The sequence below is a fragment of the Amblyomma mixtum genome, chromosome 5 (genome assembly GCF_055824585.1).
Source record: "Amblyomma mixtum isolate Tamu chromosome 5, ASM5582458v1, whole genome shotgun sequence".
Taxonomy (NCBI): domain Eukaryota; kingdom Metazoa; phylum Arthropoda; class Arachnida; order Ixodida; family Ixodidae; genus Amblyomma; species Amblyomma mixtum.
In genome coordinates, this window is record NC_143016.1 from 16906839 (window position 1) to 16930570 (window position 23732).

At 45.6% G+C, this 23732-nt stretch overlaps 2 protein-coding genes across 10 annotated transcripts in view; both read left to right on the plus strand.

Moving 5' to 3' along the window:
* Nucleotides 1-13961, plus strand: part of LOC149341392 (major facilitator superfamily domain-containing protein 12-like) — a 44090-nt gene extending 30129 nt beyond the window's left edge. For all 9 annotated transcript variants that reach the window (XM_089543481.1, XM_089543482.1, XM_089543479.1 and 6 more), the window contains 7 exons: nucleotides 716-892; nucleotides 2662-2754; nucleotides 3706-3798; nucleotides 5366-5548; nucleotides 6158-6252; nucleotides 9144-9295; nucleotides 10857-13961. In XM_089543481.1, coding sequence (XP_089399607.1) covers nucleotides 716-892; nucleotides 2662-2754; nucleotides 3706-3798; nucleotides 5366-5548; nucleotides 6158-6252; nucleotides 9144-9295; nucleotides 10857-10981 — 918 coding nt within the window. In that variant the 3' untranslated portion in view covers nucleotides 10982-13961. The remainder of the gene's footprint in view (nucleotides 1-715; nucleotides 893-2661; nucleotides 2755-3705; nucleotides 3799-5365; nucleotides 5549-6157; nucleotides 6253-9143; nucleotides 9296-10856) is intronic.
* An 8172-nt stretch (nucleotides 13962-22133) lies between these two features.
* LOC149341394 (uncharacterized) overlaps nucleotides 22134-23732 on the plus strand; it is a 57225-nt gene continuing 55626 nt past the window's right edge. The window contains exon 1 of the mRNA XM_089541961.1: nucleotides 22134-22194. The gene's annotated coding sequence lies outside the window, so the exon portion shown is untranslated. The remainder of the gene's footprint in view (nucleotides 22195-23732) is intronic.

Here is a 23732-nt window from a genome sequence, read left to right on the forward strand (position 1 = left end):
AGATGCAGTACTGATCTGCATTTTGGGGGTCGTAACAGGTAGTCAGTGTATTAACTTCATCACTGTCATGTTATGCTCATGGGGAAAAATACCTTTTGCTGTCTATAGTGGAAGATTATAAACTAGCGCCACATCTCAGTGCATGAGACGGGCAGGAGCTTACGTATGAGGCATGGCCTTTGAGGTCAGGTGTAAAGGCCAGATCTGCTGAACCTGTCTGGGCCTTGCTGTGGTGTCCAATCTCTGAGGCTATGTATGAGGATTACAAGCATTGCCACACTAATGGGCTGCACCATGGCGCTGAACCCATCATCCTGCGCATACCGATCGCAGTAGCATGGCAACGTGGCCTGTATGGTCCCTGTTTTTTGGAAGATTCATGGAATAAAAATACGGCAAGCGTCATTCAAACTTCGCGCCTATTATTCTAAAAGTATTCTAAAACTGGAGGGCATCTTCAGTTCGTTTAGAATAATTTTGAGCATTAACTATTTGATTTGTTCGAATAATCCAATAAGAGGATATTCGATTCGGTATTTAAATTTTTGAATATTCGCAAACCCCTAAATTAAGTCAGTGTTATTGAATAATTGAATCAGCTATTTACAATTCCACGCCCTTTGAAAGTAACCCTTGCATTATAATCATGGTCGTGCTTATTTCTTTAAGTACAGGGTATATGCACTGTTCTGTGTGCTGCTTTCTGTGACTGCAGGTTGCCATTGGTGCGTTCTTTTCCCTCATCTTCCATTTGGTCGTCCGCGACCCATCGCGAGGCGGGCGCCGGGAAAGCCGGTCTCGCCACACAGACGAATACATCCGGTCACTGGTGCTTGACCGCTCATGCCACTTTGTGTGGAAGGACTGGTTCAAGGAGAAAGCTTTCTACCTGGTGCGTGTGCATGCTTGAAGAATGCAGTCATTCTTTTCTTGTGCCTTTCTGTCAATGCCATAACTGTTTATTGTTGAAATGTGCCTAGTGGTTTGAGCATCCCCCTCGTATGCGGAAAGTGTGGGATTCAATCTCCAGTTTTCCGCATGGTACTCACTGGTTCTCCAATAAGTACAAGCTCTTCTCTAACCTTGTGCTTGGCTCCCCTGGAGTGAATTGCTTGGAAATTTTGGGAATTTCGGGAAATGCTTGGGAATTTAATATACTGTATTTACCGAATTCCAACGCGCACCTAATTTATGGCACAAAAAAAAAAAAAAAATTTCAAGCCCCGATTCTAATGCGCGCCCGATATCGGTAACGAAAAAAAAAAAAAAAACTACAAGCCCCACTTCTAACGTGCATGTGATTTCCACGAATGGAAATAATTTGTAACCGTTTTTATATTTTGAGGTGAGAACAGGCTTTTTATTCACCCGAACTTCATTCACTGTCACTCTCAGACAGCTCCTTCTCACTCTCCGATCACAACATCTCATCTTGAGTGCCGTCTATGGCATTAGAAATTCCGCATTTCTTGGAAGCACCTCGGTGGTGATGGGCATGTGGTCCACACGAAGCTGCCGCGTCAAGTCAGCCAGCTCATCTTCAAGGTCGGGAAACCTCCCCGCTTGAGGACCGTGGCAGCCTTTGCTTGACATTTTGCACTCAAAGATTGACTTTTTCAGTCTTCGCCAGTCGTCAACACAGGTCTCGGGCACACCAAAATGACGGGCAGCATGCCTATTGCCGCTCTGTTCTGCGTGCAGAATAACTTTGCGCTTCAAGCTATTCTCGTGGCTTCGTGGCCACTGCATCCATTCTCAAAAACGATATCGCACGGAGAGCCCGCCAGAGAACACCACCATCGCGCTACGGAAGACGATATAGTCCTTTTCAAAAAGAGGTCCGTGGCTGCCGCCATATTGAGCTCTGGGCTGTGCTCATAGTACAGGAAAGAGTTGAGTGTTAAGCTCCCCCACGTTCTCCGCCCAGAAAACCGGTTTTCCCGTGGGTCGTGAAAAGGTCTATAGCTTGCTACTCACGTCGTAAACGCAGCAAAACCGAGGCGAGGCGGTTTGTCCCGTGAATTTTTTTGTTCCATGCTCACCGACAGAAATGACAAGCACCACACCGGTTGAAAACGGCTCCTGCATCGCAGAAAACGACGAGCAAACGTGCTCCCATGGGTTCCCAGCAGTTAGTGAGCTCCCACATCGTATAATGGCGATGACGATGGGCAGCTATGGGGCAGTTTCAGTTTGTACTCGGATCCCACATGCATGCAATTTTGAGACGTATTTGCCCCGAAGAAAGGTGTGCATTGGAATTGGGTAAATACGGTATTAGCTGAAAATTTTGTAGGGTAAATACGGTATTAGCTGAAAATTTTGTAGACACTATCACAGTGAACTTTGGTTCACCTTAATTTGCTTAATTTGAACAGACATTTTATTGAAAATGATGCTTTGGACCTGTGAACATCAAGTCTATTAAAAGGCTGCCGTTAAGTAGAGCTCTGCATAATTGGAATAAATTTTTGGTCCCCCTTCATTCGAATTATCAAGGCTCAACTGTAGTCGCTGAGCTCTCTTGCCCTGTCTTGTTTGTGCCTATAGTTAACGCTCAGCAGGCATGTCATTTTACATTTTGACATCCACATCAAGAATGTGTTTCTGTACTGTGTTTACAGCAACTAGGCTTTGTCCAATGCATGGCTTGTGTTCCAGGTGGCCCTTCTGTACATGTTCACTCGGCTCTACGTTAACCTGAATCAAGTGTACATATCCCTCTACTTACAGGACACTCTTCTACTGCGAAGGGTGAGTGTGGTGCAAAATCTAGTAGCGTGAGTTATTTGAACCAGAGTGTCAGTTTAGTTAACAAATGTTGTTTCATTGGTTTCTGCTTCTAATTCAGGTGTGCAAGCCATGACAAGCAGTCTGTGTACTAGTGGAATAATGGCTCTGAATTTAGACAAATTGCCCGGCATGGTCTAGTCTGTGCCATATTCTTGATAGTAACAGTTTTGCAGTTATGGTTGCATTGGGGTTCTGCTGTGAAAAAGCTTCAGTACTAGAGAGCAAAGTATGTTAGGTTTTATTTTGCACTGCAGTTAATGGAGCCTGCATTACAGTCGGTGACAGATGCACGCACTTGTTTTTTTAAAGGGACACGGAGGACAAAATAAAGCTGGCCGGTATTGATTGATTACCACAGTCTGATGACAAAAAGCCTGTTTTCACTGAAAACGGGAGTTTTTATAAGCGAGAAAAGGTCACAAGACGAGATACTGGTACTGCTGCCAACGGCTGTTTTCACAGGCAAATTGTGACGCTGTTATTATTGCTACTTTTTTTTTTTTTTGCATTGAGGAACTCTTAGTCTAGACCACACCGCTGTTCATTGCCAGGCTGTGATCACGAAGTTCTTTCCATCATTAACATCACGAGTTTGAATCAAGTCACAAGCGGGAAAAAATTGTTCCATTTTTAAATCCAATTTTCTCGGCAGTGAAAGTATCTTTTGCTGCCAAACAAACATCAGCACAGCTATAAAAAGCCAGCAGTCAATCTTTTGCTTAGAACAATAATTGGATAGACACTGTCCTTTTAATGCTTAAATGCAGGTGAAGGAGACCTTTGTGTGCTTTAATTAGTTTCTTTTCTTTCTCTCAAGGCTGTTTGTGAACGTAAGTGGTGCCAAAATCGCCAAGCATCGCTTTTGCAAGGCCTCCTGTCGTGGTGACAGTTGTGTTTCTCTTTCATTTTCAGGAAAGCATAGCAATCATTCCCCTCGTCATGTATGTCAGTGGCCTCGTGTCCTCACTGCCCATCAAGCTTGCTGCGCGGCACATAGGAACTAAGGTGAGCGGTTGTGCAGTTCTGTGTAAGCTGGCGCCATTGCATGATTTTCTGTCTGAATAGTTGGCTGGCCACATCTGGTGATTGTTGTTGACTGTTTTATGGTAAATCATTCGTGCTGTATGTCTGGCTACATCCAAGCAGATTCGTGTTTGAAGGGCTTTGCATATAATCTTTGTCACAGTTTTTTTTTAATAAGGCTGCATACTTCCTACTGGTGGTCCTCACTTTCCTCCTTTTTTGTGGGCTTTCAATGTAATGTGTCTGTAGGGAAAACTCAGTGCAAACGATGACGCACTGGCTTGTTCTTACTGTTTTGTCAATCATTGTTCCTCTCTCGGCTGTTGCAAATGTTATTTGTCCAAGAAGGGGGGAGAGTTGCATGCCTATTGTTGGCCTCCTTTCTCTTTTGAGGAGTTGTTAACTCAAGGGCACTGTGGGGGAGCTAGAATAGGCGGCATTTGTTAGCATGTGTAACAGATCTAACAAAGTGTAGGATTTCTTTGCAGTTAGTAGTTGATTAGATATGTAATGCTTGATGAAAGATGTTATTACATATATCTTAGGTGCCAAGGCATTGGCAGCTTGTTTTGCCGTATGAGCATCGCAGTGGTAAAAGCTGTTGCTCATTGCACTTTTTTCATATTATGCAGTGCAATCCACTTATTAGCATGTGCGGAATTGTCCTTTTCCTGTTTGCAGCCATTTGTACTCCAGCAGTGATGTGTGATGCTTTGTGTTAAAAGGTGTAGCATGAGAGCTTACAGTGTGTAATATGGTGTGTAATGAGCAGCTACACGTGAGCTTGATGATCAGTCCTTCAGAATCCGAAGGAGAAGAGGCAAGACGACGAATACCTAATGTACTGAATTGTACTGCAGAACCCACTGAATTCCAAGCTACTGCAATAGCCCCCCTTAAGACGGCATGTCATTCAGGTGGCGATGAATGACATTAGCCTTAGTTGATGTCCTTGCTTGTGTCACCGTCACGTGGCTAGAGCTGTAAGGTCATTTGCAAATGTTTCCAGTGAAGATTCGTTCGAGGAGAGGCTCAGCTATAGGCTCAGTGGCAGCGGATCACTGTGCCACTGCCAAAGCCTAAACCCACGTCCACCTCCCTTCAGCACTGCGTGTTCTGTCTGTGGTCGTCTATGGTTGAAATACTGCAGCAGCTGCACTCAAAACTCGCATTACCGAGGAGCTTAGTCGTCAGCCAATTTTCTTCTTCTATTCTTTCTTGGAATACAGGAGCAAAGCAGGCAGTGTTGCCTATTGGGGAATGTAAATACATATACCATAGCCAATACTTTAAGACCATAGAGAAAAGCACTGGGCAATCAGTACAGTTGTATGGACTGCCCTCGCCCCTGCTATGATCTTGTGTTAAGATTTTTTTGTCTTGCTGGTATACATTTCTGTGCCCCGACAGACAGAGCAGAGAAAGGGTGTTACTCTGTTCAATGTGTGTTATGTGCTTATTTATGCTTTTTTAGGGAACACTTAATATCTGTTGCATGCATGGCATTATTCATGTTGATACATATACGTCTTCATCTTTCCTTGCCCAGAATGTGTACCTCATGGGTGGCGCAGTGGGTGTGGGTGCTTCTGTGTGGATCCTCTTTGCCCAGCCGATGCCAACCTTCAGCCACTACCAGATATATGGCGTGGCAGCTGTTGTGGGTGCAGCCAGCACGACCATGCTACTTGCCAGTCTTGCAATCACAAACGAGCTGATTGGCGGCCACACAGTAAGCCTTGCTCTGTCGTCTTGCTCTGTGGGGCGCTGTAACAAGGATGCATCATGCTGCTCCTGTTGCACGAGTTTCTCTTTGCATACAGCAGAGAAAAACAGCGCTTGCATTCTACCTTTTACTTGTAACGCTGTGCACATTGTAGAAAATTGACCTTTGCTTGTTTGGAAGAATGAAAAGTAAATGGTCGAGTATCTGTTAGGTGAAGTGAATTCAGTAGCATATGAAACAACAGTGATTCACTGTAAACACTAAAGAAAACTCTGGGTGATGCCTTTGCTATTACTATATTACTCCAAACAAAGAATGTGAGCAGACTGTACAATTTTGTTGTTTTTTAAGTTCAAAGGCTGTTGTGATGACAAAGAATTTGTTGTTTTGACTCAATATTTTAGCTCGGTGGCTATGGTGGTTAACTTCTGTGCATAAGTTTGGGGCTATGGTGCCTGACTGCAATGGCCACATTTTACGGAGAGTAGAGACAAGTGCTTAGCAGAAAGCTTTCCACAGCAAAGGTTGTTGAAATCTTTCCTTTGGGGTGATACTCATAGCCAACCAATAACTTTGGGATGCAGATACTAAAGTCTTCATTGTGTTGCTTTTCAGACAAGTGGAGCATTTGTTTTTGGTGCGATGAGCTTTATGGATAAGATGGCCAATGGAATTGCAGTCATCATTATCCAGGACATGCACAAGTACAAGTGAGTGGCACTGATGCAATCTATGTTGCCTCCCATAGTGCTAGTCCTCAACCGCATGAACACCCACACATGCCTATGCCTCGTGGCTCACACTAATTTCTTCATCATCGAGTAGGGCGCATGGTCGAGGCAATAAGCTTCCAGATGCCTTGAAACACTGTTCGAGATAACATTCTGAAATGACTGCGTGGGGTGGCATCCTGCGTGCCTGCGCAGTATAATAGCTGCAGCAGTTATGATAAAGCCGCCAGCATTGACATGGCACATCAGTTGCGTTGTGAGAGGCAATGGATGTTGCTCAGGCGTAGTGTCGCACTCTGAATGCTGTGCGTATGTGGAAGGCTAGAGCCCCAGACATCTGGTACGTCAAACAGAGGACGAGCACTTTCAGAGCGCTGACCACAAATGCGCTGCTTGACCAGATGCTCAAGTCACTGACAAAATATTCTTCACAGCATGAAGTATCGTTGTAACCCTGCCAGAACCAAACCATAATTGTTGCCCACTCATTCGTGGCAACAACATTTGAAGCAAGCCGCCGCGGTTGCTCAGTGGTTATGGTGCTCGGCTGCTGACCCGAAAGACGCGGGTTCGATCCCGGCTGCAGCGGTTGAATTTCTTTGGAGGAGAAATTCTAGAGGCTCGTGTACTGTACAATGTCAGTGCACGTTAAAGAACCCCAGGTGGTCGAAATTTCCGGAGCCCTCCACTACGGCGTCTCTCATAGCCTTAGTCGCTTTGGGACGCTAAACCCCATAAACCAAACCAAACCAAACATTTGAAGCAAATGTAACAATTTCAAAAGCACAAGGTGGACCAGCTAGCTCTCATCATTTGCATTACCAAGGGTGTAGTTGCCATTGATTTAAAACTCACCATTTGATAACTTGACCTTCGAATAACTCAGGCATTTATTCCGGTCGCTTGCAGTCTGAATCAGTACATCATGTTACCTTTAAAAGTTGTCCTTTCTGTGCCAATCCATGGATTTCATTTTGTTACTCACTTTGCAACACCATATCACAGGCTGCATATTACTATGCAATCTAATCATGCAGCATACATAGGGCCCTTTGTTTTTGGCTAAAGCTCGATTTTACCAGATTCTTGCACCCCAAAGTGACTTTTTAAAAATTGGGTACAACCCAATTTCTACCTGTAATACTCCTTCCACAGAGCACACAAGGGCAGGAAATGAGGGGATCGTTACAGTGTTTATAAGTTGTTGAAGGTGAGGTTCGGGGTCGCGGCTCCACGGAACCACGAGCAGCATGCCGCCGTTTTCACCACCAGGACAGGAGTGCTGCTGAGCGGAGAAGTTCGCAGGTGGCGAAAGAAGACTGAATTTATTTACATTTTTACAAACACCATAACGAGCCCCTCATTCCCGTGCTCTTGTCTGCTCTGTGGAAGGAGCATTTACAGGCAGACTTTGGGCTGCAAGAATCGTGTGTGTGTGAGTGTGCGTGCGTGAGTGTGAGTGAATGAGTGTGAGTGAATGAGTGAGAGTGAGTGAGTGAGTGAATGAGTGAAAGAACATAGAGAATTAACTTACTCTTTCCTTTCCTGCACAAAGCTGAAGACATCACACGGAAATTAGTGAATACGCTGTGCATATTCGTTCTGTTCAGCTGGTAATCTTAAACCTCTGTTAATGCTTGTGACTTGGCTGAATTTTAAGATAAGTTCAGGTGCAAATTTGGTTACTGACCGGACATTTAATGGATATAATTGTATCAAGCGCTATACAGGTTAAGTACGTCCTGCTCTAGGGATCTTGTGTGTTTAAAATGGCTGCTGTGTTATCGAATGACTATTTTTGCAGTGCGCAAGGAAATATGATTTTGCACGCAAGTGGAAGTGTTGCTTAGGAGATTGTTAGTGCACACTACGAAAAAAATTGCAATAGATTAGGAAGAAGCTGTAGATAGTTTTTTAACGCAGCCTGCCATTTCCGTGCTGTCTGTGAAATATGTTGAGCAAAAAAAATAGGGCATTTTGTGCCCCGTACAAAAATGAAAACTTATAGTAAATTGTCTTTCGCTGTAAAAAAGGACCTTAAAAAAAACAAGAATTTCAAAAAGTTTTTCTGAATAACCTGGTTTGTACCCGAATTTGAACTAAAAAATTATCACCCGATATTTTTACCCCCGAATTCTGTAAAAAATAAAACCCAAAAACGAGCCGCCACGGTGGCTCAGTGGTTATTGTGCTAGCTCCTGACCCAAAAGACGCAGGATCGATCCCGGCCGCGGCAGTTTCATATTGATGGAGGCAAAATGCTAGAGACCTACGTACTGTGTGATGTCAGCGGACTCTAAAGAACCTCCAGGTGGTCGAAATTGTCCAGAGCCCTCCACTACGGCGTCCCTCATAGCCTGACTCGCTTTGGGATGTTAAATCTCAAAACCAAAACTCAAAAATAAATGGCCCGAACTATACATGTGTGAAAATATTTTTTTTTTGTATTGGGCTGAGTCAGTCTAGCTTTATATATTTTGATTGCATAGACTGCACACTGTTTTGAAAAAATAACACTTGCCTAATCATCTTTCCCTGCAATTTTTTTTCATATTGAACAGATATTTGATATTAAATTCAATACTTGATTCAATATCTGAAGGCAATTTGTCTTTGCATTCGCATTTGAAAACCTCATTAGTCACACACGCCTAATGGAGCAAGGCATAGGAATGCTGTCACAGTGGCTTCCTGTTTGACAACTGCGTGTCTAGCGTTCCATGTTGCCTGATGCCACCCTAGAGTTGCTGCTGTTACATGGAGCCATGTGAGGAGTTCCAGGCATGACGAAGTACAAAGTTCGTGCTGCAAATTATGCACACAGTTCATTATAGTGTGGGGTTAAAACTGCATTTTTGATCTTCTCCCAGATCACTGTTGGGGGTACGAGACAACTACTACCAGAATGTGATGGTGTTCGTCTGTGGTGGTGCTGCCATAGGTGGAATCCTCTTCGCACTCTCGCTCTTTGCCATCAACCATGACACTTCGATGAACTCGAGGAATAATGGCAGTGCAGGTGGTAAGTGCTGCGTAGCATTTGTCTTCCCTAAAAGTACTTTGCCCCTGGAGGATGTGCCATATGATGTCTTCTAGCGCATTCTTAGTTGAAAGTGGTTAAAATAAATCACCTGGCCTCCTTATGAACTTTAATTCATGATCGACAGTTTAGCAACGCACCATAGAGAGTAGGAACTGTGGTAGGTAATCATATAAAATGCGTGTTTAGTACATCAGCTGGTATAGCCAGACTTTAGACGACTGCAACCAGGCTAAGGTTAAGGCTAAGATTATGTTTTCGGTTCTGTTAGGGAGCTATACTGCTGAGAACTTGCCGTCTTTAAATGAGTTACACAGGAGTCTAGAAGCCTTGAGAAGGGAAGGACATTATGCTTATTGTACACACTGATTATAGACACTGCTGATTGTTCCTCACCAGAACAGGATTTGGCCACCCTGGTGTAGTACTTGGCCGCAACCTTCCATGAACAAACCAATCAAGAGGAAGAAATGGGCGTGGGCAGGGCATGTAATGCGAAGGCAAGATAACCGCTGGTCCTTAAGGGTAACGGAGTGGAGTGGATTCCAAGAGAAAGCAAACGTAGCAGGGGACGGCAGAAAGTAAGGTGGGCGGATGAGATTAAGAAGTTTGCGGGGATACAGTGGCGGCAACTGACAAAGGACAGGGTTAATTGGAGAGACATGGGAGAGGCCTTTGCCCTGCAGTGGGTGTAGTCAGGCTGATGATGAGACACCATAACAGGCCACCATTGATGCTATTGCATTTTCTTCTTTAGAAGTGTGGTTAAGAAGGCCCTATCTTTTTGATAAAGGCCATCAGATGTTTTAATCAACATTGTTCAAAATTGAAAAGTTAGTGAAGGGCGTTCCTGTGTGAAGTTAACTGTTGCTTAAAAATTCAAGATGTCAGAACCGCATTTTCAGTGGCCTTTCAGGTGTGTATATAGTACTGTAATTTAGACCTTTTATGGCTGTGGAATTTGTGTAATTATAAACGTTGTCATTTGGAAATGCTTAGTTTGTCTAGTTGTCAACAATTTGGTGACAGTTTGGCGACATCAATGTTCTTTACAGCACAGATCCCCGAGGCTAGGTTACACCACCATCCACTTCCAAACAATGATCGCGAGTGGTCAGCGGTGATCGCGAGCGGTCAGCGGTGATCGCGAGCGGTCAACAGCGTTTATAGGCAGTCAACAGCGATTGCAAACGGTCATTGGCGACTGCAAGCAGTCAGCGGTGATCACGAATGTTGATCACAAGGTCCTTTTTGGTCTTGATGTCACAGGTTCAAATTGAGAGGCAGGAACATTTTTAAATTCAGTTTCTTTGGCAATAAGTGTGCCTTTTGCTGCCAACCGAACATCAACATGTCCAAAAGGAGCTTTGTAGTCAATTTTTACAAAGAATGAAAATTGGGCAGAGCTTTCTTCAGTGTCCTTTTATTACCGGCTCCCGGCTGGCACTCAGCATGTATTGCAGTTTGATTTTTTTTGCACACTATGGCATTTAATGAATGTTGCTGTGCTTGCATATCCGTGTGCACACTTCTTGCTTTGCAGTGTCCACAAACACCAGGCCAGGCGACATTGTGGACGTTCGGTCTTCTAGTCCAGCAGAGTACGAAGAGAGCATTGGCAACTACTTGCCGACGTCACCACTTCTAGGGTCAACGTCGAGTGCATAGTAGAAGGTGCAACAGTTGTCTGGTGCTAACTTTTCTTGTGCCGGGTACTTGTTGGAGGGCGCGCTTCTTCACGGGACATTTCTTCAAATGCATTCCTACGGACGCTTTCAGTGGTCGTCTTCCAGCATTACATATTGAGAAGATCTGCTGTGCAGGACGTGTGTTGTGAACTCAAGACAGTATGTGATGGGGTGATCTTCGAATCTGCTCTCTCAAGTCGACGTGGCACACTTGTCTGCTCTTCTTCCTCGACCAGGTTGAAACTCGCAAAGCAGAATGCTCAATCATTGTTGTCTGTGGGGTTTCCGATGGCTGCACAGGCACCTGTACATGAAATTATAGAGTGCACATCATGCACAGAGACTTATTTACTTGTAAAGTTTTAAATTTTTACTATACATTACTGAAAAGAGATTATTTCACATTGCTTCTTTCTTTTTTTTTCTACAGTTGTTGCGATACCATTGTCTAGCTTTTTCTTTTTCGACCCCATTTTTGGACATGTGCTGTCACTGAAGGCTACTCTGTGCCAATCCTTCACTGTCATAATTGTTTTTATTTTTTAAGACTTAGTAATCATGTAATGCTTTTTAAGCAGGGTTGCATTCTAATATAAGAATTTTGCAGACCTGTTTTCATTTTTGGGAACATAATGGCATCGTAGCTTGTTTGTGGGCACTTTTTGTTTTATGTACTCCACTGCTATCATCGAACACTAAGTGTTCATTTCCTGTGGCAGCCGTGATCATCATTGGTGGTTTAAGAACCAGATTGCTAGACACCATTTCACTCATTGAACATTTTTTTAAGACTTAGTAATCATAATGCTTTTTAAGCACGGTTGCATTCTAATATAAGTATTTTGCAGACCTGTTTTCATTTTCGGGAACATAATGGCATCGTAGCTTGTTCGTAGGCACTTTTTTTTATGTACTCCACTGTTATCATCGAACACTCAGTGTTCATTTTCTGTGGTAGTGATCATATTTGGTGGTTAAATAAACAGTGCTAGACTCCATTTCATCAATTGAACCTGAAATATTTTTCAGAATGAATCATAACAGCAATGCACTGTTTTGCATTAGTAAATCTTTAGCTGAGGAAAACTGCCAGAAGCAAAATGTTCATGAAAATTTATAGTCATGAAATGGACCCTTAAAAAGATCAAATATATCTTTTTGATGAGGCCTGTTAGCTGTTAAATTGAAGTGCACTCAGATATCTTGCAATGGCTGTGGAGCAGTTGCAACAAACTGTGATTTTTGTATGCGCTGAAGACTGGTTACTGTTCACCAGCATATTTATTGACACTTATGAGTATATATACCGTAAAAACCCGCGTATAATACGAGGTTTTTTTCCCATAATTAGCGTCCTAAATTTCCGCCTCGTACTATTTGCGGATCCGAACAAAAATTTTCGAAGTTGCTCGATGTTTTGGTTTCGTTTTTGCGGCGTGGCTATGGCTTCGCTTCGCTATTGGCGTGTGGCTACGGCTTGGCTTCGTTACTCTCGACAAACGACGTCACGACGTCGTTTCTTTGTTGATCCGTTGGGTGCGCCGGGGGGTCGCGGTGTGCCGTGCGCCTGTTGACAACACACGTGCTAGCATGTAAGGCACGCTTCGTGAAGTGGATATTGTTTTAGAGAGCACGATGTCACGGTCTCGAAAACAGTACTCGGCTACTTTCAAGCGATTTTGGCTGCGGAGAACATCGGCAACGGTGCGGCCGGGAGGCAGTTTGGTGTCGTCGAAGGAAGCATTCGTGGATGGCCACAACAGAAAGAAGCCCTTTTCGCGTGCAGCGGAATGCGACAAAGCTTTCGCGGCCGTTTGATGGTTGTGTAAACAAACCGTTCAAGGACGCAGTCAGGCGGTGCTACGCAGAGTGGATGCGCTCAGGTGAGCCTGCAGTGACGCCAACCGGGCGGCTGAAGCGGGCTTAAGAAGTGCGGCATCTCGAACGCCCTCGATGGCACGGAAGATGAGTACATTTGGGATGATTTGTCGGACAAAGAAATGTTCGAAGAAAGCGCTACTGAAGAACAAAGTAATTGAAGTGAAGTGCGGGATGCGATTTGAATAAATGTCTTCTATGAGCTTGTGTTACTCGTATTATACGCGGGTGAAACTTTTTTTCCCATTTCGCGTCTCTAAATCTTAGCCCCGTATTATATTCGGGTTCGTATTATACGCGGGTTTTTACGGTATATTGCGATACAAACACAAATTAGAAATAGGCATTAAGGGAGCCACACTTCTTTGTTAACCAGGTCTCATTTAAATCCCATTAAAACTGCTGAAGTAAGAATGCAGATGGGGTTTAGTGATAACGCTTTCTCCAGTTTTCTTATTCTTGTGGTAGTGTCTTTGCTGTCAAGGGTTCAACCCTGTACGCAAATCAAAGCATACTTGCCGTCTTTGTACGCATTCCTTTTGTACATATTTTTGTGCTCAGACTACTTGTGTGCAATTTGAAGAGCAAGTCTGTTTAGTTCTATTGCCGTTCTGTTTCTACAATCAAAGTGAAGCTGTCTTTGTTATTTTTTTATTTTGTAGGACTCTAGCTCTGTTACATACGTGAGATATATCTGTTTTACTCGGGGAATTGCATTGTGCTGTCCAGGGGAGCAGAACGTAAAAAGGTACTGAACTGACCACAAGCTAGGCCCTTCCTCTTGAGTGCTGTTACTGATTCATTCTTTTTGTTTTAATGTACTGGTAGTCATGGGTCTTGCTGATGGGCCTTTCTTTCTGGTGATACACTGCTGTTCTTCAGAGGGCATTTTTATTGTCCTCCTAGCTTCAGTCCATCAACCTATTGTTTTGGGTACAGCAACATGAATTTTAGTGCTCCTTATTGAGTATATAGCAGCATGTGTATATTTATATAAAGAGCCCATATATGTATATTAATATAAATATATACTTGGACGTATATTTAATCGGAATTGAGATTAATAAATGTATGTGCCTGAAGCTGTTGGCTTGTTCTTGACTGCTGTTTGTACTGTTGTGGAGCCTTGGGTCTATGTCTTAAGTGGCTTGGTTTTGAGATTAACCTCTCATACTGTGTGGTGCACAGTGCACATAAAACTATAAGAGTGAAAACGCCTTTAATCTGGCACCAAGTCCATTAAGAATCCAGGATAGCTCTAATGTTGTTAATCAACTTTCTCGTAAATGGGGAGAGGTGGAAGTAGGGAAGTTAGCCAGTTCATCCGTGAGATAACTCTGTCATATGTCATAATTTGCTGTCGCTATCCTGTGGTGTTCCTACAGAAAGTGGTTATTTCACACCTCTGAAAGGACTCGTCGAGGCATCGAACCTGTGGAGGCTATGTAATAAACCATATGCACACTGAATTTCGGTACTTGGCAAACATATCTGACAAAATGAAGTGTCGAGATTTTTGGGTATGCCGATTTAATCAAAAAAGCCGGTCTGTTTCAAAAACTTCGATATCTGCCAACACAGTCCTTTTTTTTTTTTTTACAGCGAGACCTGTTAGTGACGCAACTCGCGATATTGTCTCATCGTCCATTGTCTACAGAGAGAGAGGTGGAAAGGCATTTTTAAGAGTGCTGAAGTGAGCGTGAAACGGGCATCTGTGGTGAGGAGGCGAGGGATGGAAGAAGGATAGAGAGTGAAATCGCCAGATGGAGCAGAGCACGTGTGGCATAGGAGGGTGACCCATGTAACCGCTGAGATGCATCTGTCGAAGCCTGGAGGTGTCGGAGGCAAGTGTAAGCCGAACGGGTCACAAAGGCATTTCACAAAAAGTTCCGGGGCTTTGGTCAAAGTTGCTCCATGAGTGATTGGCTGTAGTTCCGCAACAACCTTGCGGCACTAACATCGGCTTGTCGCTGAATCCCGGCAATCATGGGTTTAACTTTTTCATTGATTTTATGACAGTACAAATTATTTCAAGGAAACGTGTTCAGTTTTGAAGTTAGTATTGTGTTGAGAAATGGAAGCTGTGGAGTGTGAACTGCCCAACTACGGTAAGAACCGGGAATGGCGGGGTTCTTCAGCTCTTGCTAGTGAGTTTTGCTGCATGGCACTCAAGTGAACACCCAACAAGCTTGTTTCATGTATTTTTCGTTTGTCGCTTCTCGCCAGTTTCAGCCTTCCAGGCGACCTAGCCACATTGATTTAAGCTGCAGGAAAAACTATCTTTGCAAAAGTGCGACTTGGTTGGGAATGTGATTTGCACAATTTTATGAATACACTGGTCAAACCACGTAGATGTTTTGCGGAGCGGCATTCTGGACTGTCGGGAGCTGGAGTCTGCCACGTATACGTGCTAGTGCTAGGAGGCTCCTCACTGGCTCGCACACTGTCATGGCGACGGTGTGCTCACCACGAAGAAAAGCTGACAGATGTGGATTAGGCTTCGTCGCATAGCTGCTATCTCCAGAGTACAGTGCTGTAGCTGCAGCAGAGTGCAGGGTGTCTCCAGGGTGCTGGCTCGTGCAGCAAACATACTGGCAGCCTAATGGGATAGCCGACAATGGAACAGCTACACTTGCATGTGGTAGAGTTGTGCGAGTATTCGAATTTCGAATACGTATCGAATATGTTTGTTATTTGATTCATATTCGATTCAAGAAACTGATATTCGAGATTTTCGAATATTCAAGAGCTTCTGAATATGCCATGTCGACTTTTAAAAGTCCAGTCGTCCAAAACCACAGTATCTGGGAAATTCATCTAAAGTTTGAATTTAAAGTTTCAAAAATGAAAACAGCACGAAGGCGTCCTTTGTTTTCTTATCCGTAGTTTATTGCGTGGACCGACCATTTGGATAAGGTTGTACCTCATGCGAAACATCATGCAAGTGGGTTTTCCTACAGAAAAGGTATGATAACAAGATTGCTGACCACCCAGTTTGAACTGTATCACAATGTGAAACTGGGCAGTTGTTCTGTTTGATCCTTTCATAATGTGGTAAACACCTATGACATATGCGTCCTGTCGCCTTTACAACTATTGTAATGTAAACTCCGCCATCTTGTTTTGGTTGATTGTGATACGCAGAAAAGCCCACTTGTGGAACTTCACATACGGATCCCGAAGTGGGCCGATTTGAAGTGTCGCCAGCAGGGCAACCAGTGGTGTCAAAATCCCGGCTCTGGCATGATGTATTTGTAGTCCCTACACCTCTGGGGTAAATAAAAAATACGTAAAATAAAATAAAAGCCTTAATAATATGAAAAAGTAAAAATTAAAAAATGTGCAAACAAATCACCCTCTATATCTATTACGATTTTGATAGTCAGCCGACATCCGCCGCGGCTGAACGTTTGTTCCTGCTGAAAATCGAGCGTGATTACTTTGGCATTCCTTTGCAAGGTGACAGGCTCTTTCAGCTATTAACTCTATGGTTTCAGCGAAGGTGAAGCAGATTTTGCAAAATTTGACTTTTTGCGTCTGCAGCATTATATACAAGTGTTGGGGGACATCAGAAAACGTAATTATGTTAACTAGTAAGCTGATGAACTAATTTGCGTTAACATTTAGCTGTTGCATTTAGGTGCATGGTTACAATTATCGACTGCACATCTAATTCGAAATTATTGGGGAGACCTCCACGACAGCACCTCCTCTCTTCTTTCACTCCCACCTTTCCCTTCCCTTACGGTGCGGTTCGGATGTCCACCGTGATGCGAGACAGATACTGCGCCATTTAATTCCTTTCCTCAAAGACCAATTTATTTATTTATTATTAGCCCGTTCGAGACAGCTCTACTAGAATTTCGAAAACGCGTCTAGTTTCAGCACTGCGGCTCAGCAAATTTCGACTTTCTCTCGCCCGTTTCAAGCATCACGCGTCTCTGGGCATGCTGTGCAGCACCCACCGATTCATGCCACTCCATGGTGCACGTACCATGTGACCATTCCGCGCGTGCGCACTACGGCGCTTGCCACTGCTCGCTGTTCCACAGCAGACGGGAGGTTGCAGGTCACCTGACACATGCGCCTCGGGATGGCGTCATCATGTGGGCTTTGCTGCACGCACCAATGACAAGCGACGCTTGAAACGGGCGCGTGAAGGCCAAAATTTGTTGAGCCACAGCGCCGGAAGTAATCGCGTTTTCAATTTTCCGTATCACACGCGCTCATCGGATATCCCGTAACTCCCACCCAAACGCTGTCTACCCCGAGAAATCTCGTACTGTAACATATCAGCAGTCTTTCTTTCTTAGAACAGCCAACGACTGGAATGGCCTTCCATCCGAGGTGGCGACCATCATCAATGCAGTCCTTTTCAAATCCGCCATCGAAGATCATCTGTGTCCAAAATAATAGAATTTTGTGAGCCTACCCCTCATGTAATGTCCTTCTGGACCTTTGAGGAATAATAAATAAATAAATAAATAAATTTATAACGCTAAATTTGCCACACGGCATTAAAGAGTCATGTCTACAAGTAACCCTGCGAAGCGTTACAAGAAAGCATGCAGCCCGGTTATGTGTAAAAAGTCGCATAAACTTCGAGCATAAATTTTTTTTTTGTTAACCACAAGTATGCAAATCATTAGTGGAAGACAGTCCTGCCACGGCCGCTGAATGGAGAGCGCAAGTGCGCTTCCATTGAGCGGCCGTGGTCCTGCCTTTCGAAGGACACTAGCGCGCACCAGCCAAGTTACTGTTCACATCCACTTTAGGTAGTGCACAGTGGTGTCGAGAACGGATGCTTCGCAGTGAGGGCATTTGTCCGGCATTGGGATCTTCTCATTTCGCCACTGGTTGCGAACTGCAGGTGTAAGGGCCACTCCGACTCGCAGCCGCCTCGCAGACACCTCCTTCACCAGTGTTAGATTGGGGGCAAAGGGGATGTACACGGGGGAATGAGAGCACGTGTGCGCTTCCTGAGGGAGGCTCGAAGTAGATCTGTAGCGGAAAAACGAGCAGTCGAGCAGATTGCTTGGAGGAAGTTGGTGAGCGGAATGCGTGTGAAGCTATAGCCAGAGATGTGGCCGGCAAGTGAGCCTCAGGTCTGGGTCAGATACATCGAGTGCTGTGACGGCGGCCCACGGCCCAAGCTCACCGGCGTCCTTGACGCTGTACTGGCCCCGCGGCGGGCATCTGCAGACCGGTGGCGCTCCTTACGACTGGGATTTGCCTCTACGCAGATAAGCCAGCGCTTCCGACCGCTCTCTACAGCTGTCTCTTTGTCCATGTAGCTCGATCTCTTTATCTCGTCTTGTACTCTTGCATAGCTTGGTTCAACCGCTTCGCCTTCTGTACGTTAATGCATCTTTTTTCGGTAATTACACTGGTATTACCCGTGTGTTAATTAATTCCACCTTACACTATCCATTGTCTTATCTATGTAACTTTAGTTATCCAGTCGTGTGCGCTTCACTTCCTTGCCTTTTCGAAATTACGTTGTTGCTTTTAAGCTCGGTGCGCGATAGTGTTTTGTTGCAATCTGATACAGAAGAGTTTTTTGTTGTTGTTATTGTCCAACCTGCCATGCGCCTCCCATGCCTTCAGTCAGCGCCTGATCAAGCGTGACACCTGTCGCCGGTTAGCAGTCCATATCTCCTCTTTTCGTAGGTGGGGAGGAGTAGTTTGTCACTCCGCACCCTCCAAACTTATTGAGTGTGCAGCGGTGGGTGCGTCGGCCCAATTAACTTCTCACCTCACTGCGTAAGGTCAGAAGCTGGCGAGCGTAGCTTCGGCCGTCCCCAAGTTGTCAACGGAGCCACAGACCCCTGGTGGGGTGGCTTCGGTACGCTTCAGTAGTGTATTTAGGAGACTGGCACGCGCGTTTTGTCTATTGCATGTTCTCGTCCTTGTTTTCTTGCGCCGTTGTATTCCTTTAGCTTTACAGTATAATCTCCACCACATAACCTAAATTTCTCTTGATAGGTTGGCTTCACTGAAACACTGTGGCAGCTACCGTATGTTCTGCCGGCAACCAGGAGAATTTAAGTCAGAAAATTCTGCCGGCACCATCCAGTGATTGGCTACTTAGGGCGTTGTGAGAATAATTTTTTTTTAGGCTTTTCACGGTCCTAACACTTTTGGTATAGTTAATCGCTGCCGGAAGTGCCAGACTGACCCGGCTCTTACCAGTAATCGGCTACAGCATAAGAGTGGTCTCTCTGGTATTTCTTGCACGCATTCTTGGCTACTGAGAACATCGGTGTGCTAAGCAAGATTTATGCCTTTCGATGCAACCGAAAGAGGATGCATTAAACAATAGCTAGTGACTATTGCTACTCAGTAATACCGGCACGTATCTGCACCAAGAAAAATAATTCGAATTTTAAAATTCCAATCTGTAAGTGCGAGGGTAAGGGAGGACTGACGAAGTTTGGGTGAGGGCCAGAGAATTCCACAAAATGGGGGTGAGGAATGTAATAGCGTCCTCGATCGCCCGCACTGGGGCGCCTTGGTGCGCACCCGCTATCCTCGATCACCGGAAGCGCACCCTGCTAGGTCACTTTTTCGTTGCCCCGACTCTCACCCGGAAAATTGGCGGTTCGCAAGGGTGCAATCCCGGCAAGCATTGCGTGACGCGTGCTGCGGAGAAGCCGCTTTGCCCGTACGGGGTGGCCCATACTATTCTGCTCATGTCGGCGCACAGTCTCGCGCGATGGAACAGAGAATACGGATGGTTGCCGCCATTGATGAACTGCTGCCAAGTTCGTTTGATAGCGAAGATGGCATGGTAATCGACTTGATACAGCCTAAACACGGCGATGAATGATCGAAAATTCGCTGATCGGGTCGTCAGGCTCCTTGCCGATACCGGAGTGAGCGTCTGTTTACATTGCCCTGCTTGGCATTTACCGGGTGTTTTTTTTTAGAAGGTCCAAAATTTAAAAAAAAAAGGTAAATTGCTTTAGATTTATTTTAGCACTGGAGCTATACTGGAGGCTACGGCGGGCGCCAAGCAAGAGGAAAACTGCTTTAATTAGTTCGCTGATTAACTAAATATGTTAATTAACTTTTCTAATTTTTGTTTTAGGGGATATGTTGTATTCGCAGAATTGGAGATCGTCCTCTAAACAGTGCAACCGAGAAAAAACAATTTTAATTAAAAAATTTTCAGGCACGCTACGAGGCGCAAAATATTCACCCTGGTAGGCGTCTTCACACCGTAACGCAGCGGCGGGAGCGCCTCTGACGTAGTTCACTCCGCCCTGCGCTTTGCGTCACGCGTCCCGGACTGGCGGCCTGCGCTATCGCTGCTTATATCGCTTCGCTCTGCGGCCTCACGGAATGCCGCGCTGGAACAAAAATGCATTGACACAAAGTGCAGGGCGGAGCGAGCTACGTCACAGGCGCTCACAGACGCTGTATTACAGTGTCGAGCTGCCTTCCAGGGTGACTTTTTCTCGCTTCCTTACGCGCGGAAAAATTTTTTTCAGGAAAATCTTTTTTCTTGGCTGGACTGTTTGGAAGACGATCTCCAATTCTGCTAATACAACATATCCCCGAAAAGAAAAATTATAAAAGTTAATTAACGTATTCAGTTAATCAGTGAACTAATTAAAGTAGTGCCTCTTACCTGGTGTCCGCCGTAGCCCTCAGTATAGCCCCAGGGTTAAAATAAACCTAAAGGAATTTACCTTTCTTTGAAAATTTTGGACCTTCTAAAAAAAAAACACCCGGTATAGCTGTGTGCATGGCCTTTGACATGTGAAATGTGTGATTTATTTGCAGTTCCGAAAGCATTTTCGGGTGAGCAGGAGCTTTTAACCGGTGTTGTGGTTTACAATCAAATGCACGCGCCAGAAGAAAGGCAGCCTAAAGGCGGCGCTGCATGCACGCCCCCGCGGAGTGCGGCTTGTCCTCGATGTTGACCCTCGCCGGTGCACCACCGCCGCGCTGCGCAGGGAACCGCGCTGGTTTCGGGGCGCACCCGGTGCGAGGTGATCGAGGACGCTATAAGCAAAAAATGAGGGCATTTGCCCATCTCTGCTGAGGACTACTTAATGTAACTATTGTTTTAATTGCAAATTGACTCTTTGGCTCTTTCTGGGTATATTGGCGTATTCTCCAGTGGCAAACGAAGCAGTTACCGCGGAGAAAATTGAATTTAAATATATTCGCGCTAGTTGATTCAGACTCCTAACGTCCTTACTGAAAAGTACGGGCTGCCACCGTTTTGAAGTGAATGGTGCTGTAGCATAGAGGGATCCGCGGCTGGGGGGGGGGGGGGGGGGGGGCGACTTGCATATTCCACTTGGGAATTTGCCTGCTGATGGCAACACACTTGTATTCTTGTATTTCGTTTTGGGGTCTTTTCTAGCTTAGGAAAGCTCCGTTTTCGGTCAGAGAGTTCTATTTGTGGTTGAAACGCGGTACCCCATCGATACAGGGGAACTTTATTTTGTTCTCAGTGTCCATTTAATTGCAATCATGCACCTAATTGTAACAGTTTGAAGTTAGCTATTGAGAAAATTAGTTAACGAACTTACTATCTCACAAGGCGTTTGCAGTGGTGTGAAAGCTGAGAACACAAGGCGACGGCCTTCAAAGTTTTCCAGCGTGTACGAGAATCACGCCTGTGGAAACCGTCGCCTCGCACTTGTTCCACTGTGGATGACTTGTGAAGTGAAATTATAGTAAACAGCGTTCGCCTGTTGTCTGGTGTACACCTACACCTATTACAAAGCTGCAGACGCCATCTGTATGCCTCAAAATGCCTGTTTTTAAAATTTCTGATTCACCTTCGCTGAAGTAGCTTGCATACTTCCAGCGACGCTTTTGCACACTGTTTGTGTGCGCATTGAATGCTGAAAAGAAAGCTTGGTTCAGTGCATTGCTTTCATCGTTGCGATTGTTACCATGTACCGCTCTGACCGCAGCGGTCGCATTTCGATCAAAATGAAAATCGATTATGAGTAAATGAAGAGCTGTAGCTGCCACATTCTCGGTGGAAGCCTCAACTGCGCCGCGAAGGAAAGGATGGAGAAGTGAGTGAAAGAAATAAGGGACGAAGGGGTGCCTTATTGGAGGTTTCCAGATTAATACCTTTAGCGTACCGAGTACCGTGCTACCGTTAGCGTTGCTGGAGTAACAGGAGCCCGCTCACCGCCAGTGCGCATGTGCAGATCGCCTCGATGGCGCCAGGTGGCGCCAGGTACCCGCCAGCTACTGGCACGCCTGCCGCATCGGGACCAATCTGCGCGTGCTCACTGACAGGGGGCGGGATCTCGGTACTTCGGCAACGGTAACGGTAACACGGTACGCTGAAGATTGACCATTTGGGGTTCTTTGACGTTCATTGACATTGCACAGCGCACGGACGCCTTTTGCGTTTCACCTCCATTGAAACGCGGCAGACGCGGTTGGGATTTGATACCGCGTCCTCAGGCCCAGCAGCCGAACGCCGTAACCACAGTGCCAGCGAGGCGGGCAGATTCCGGTGGAAGCGAAATACGAAAATGCCCGTGTGCAACGCGATGTCAGTGCACGTTAAATGACTCCGGGTAATTGAAATTAATAGAGAGTCGACCTCTTCACATCACTCTTGCCTTAATCCCCTCCCTCATAGAGCGGTACAGTGACTACGCATTTCCTTCCCCGGCCTCTCCTCCAGGGTTGCCGTTGGTGGCTACTTTGCACCAAAGTGGCTACTTTTGAAACCTGTCTGGCGATAAAAATTTCAGGTTGGCTCCCTGGCTACTTCCTGGCTACTTTGAACTTTTATTTTGGCGAATTTACAAGCCATTTTTTAATTCGCAGCATCCTCGCCGGCATCGTCGGCTCGCTTCGAGGTACCCCTACGCACGGCTGGGGTAGCTATGTAGCTTACATGCGCACACGGCGCGACGCCAAAGAAAGTGCCACCTCCAGGGAAAAGATTTCACTAGGCCAAGAAGCCGTGATAGAGCGTTGCTTCCAGTTATTGAGGCAAATGGCGATACAACTCCTGCAGCGCCTTCTAAATGCCCTGCACTTCGGAGGCTGCATGCCATCAATCCTGATGACAAAGAAAGCGCGAAGAGCAGTGAAGGCATACTGAAGCTACCGCTGCATTTTTTTATGCGAAGCATATTGCTAGAGCTGCCACTCACGCCGTCGCCGTGGGACCCCCACGTGACACCGTGACGTCACACCACGTGACATCGGATGAGAGAGCCGGCCTCCACCTCGCGCCGTCGACGTGGGACCCCTAGCCGTCACGCCACGTGACACCGTGACGTCACACCACGTGACATCGGATGAGAGAGCCGGCCTCCACCTCGCGCCGTCGCCGTGGGACCCCTAGCCGTCACACCCGCGCATTCCCGCGCATTTCGAACGCGCGTTCACACTCGGTGTAGGTGAAACGCTCGCTCCACCGGGCAGGCAGACGCGGCTTCCGTGGCAATCCAGGCGCTCACCCAACGCGCGTCTCGGGGATAGTCGGCGTTCCGCTGTAGCCATGCCGTTGTCTTCCCCCACGACGAAGGCTTCTAGTGGTTGTATTAAAATGACCAAGTATTCAACCAAGGAAAGCCATGTATTACCAAGCCTAGCCACTAATATGCTTCGCATTCCGCAGGCTTAGCCAAGCTGAGCCTCAGCAATTTTTTTTTTGTAGATTTTTCTTACCTGGAGACAGAAATGTGGCAAATGCATACAATAAGCGTGAACTTGATCACACATCATGCTTGATTTTATGGCACGCAGTGCCGGTTCGTACAAAGACGCAACGAATGGCCTTTTCCACACCAGTCGCATTAAGCCACAAAATTTTGTCACTTTGAGTTTCTGAGTGCGTTTTTTCTGTGATAGCT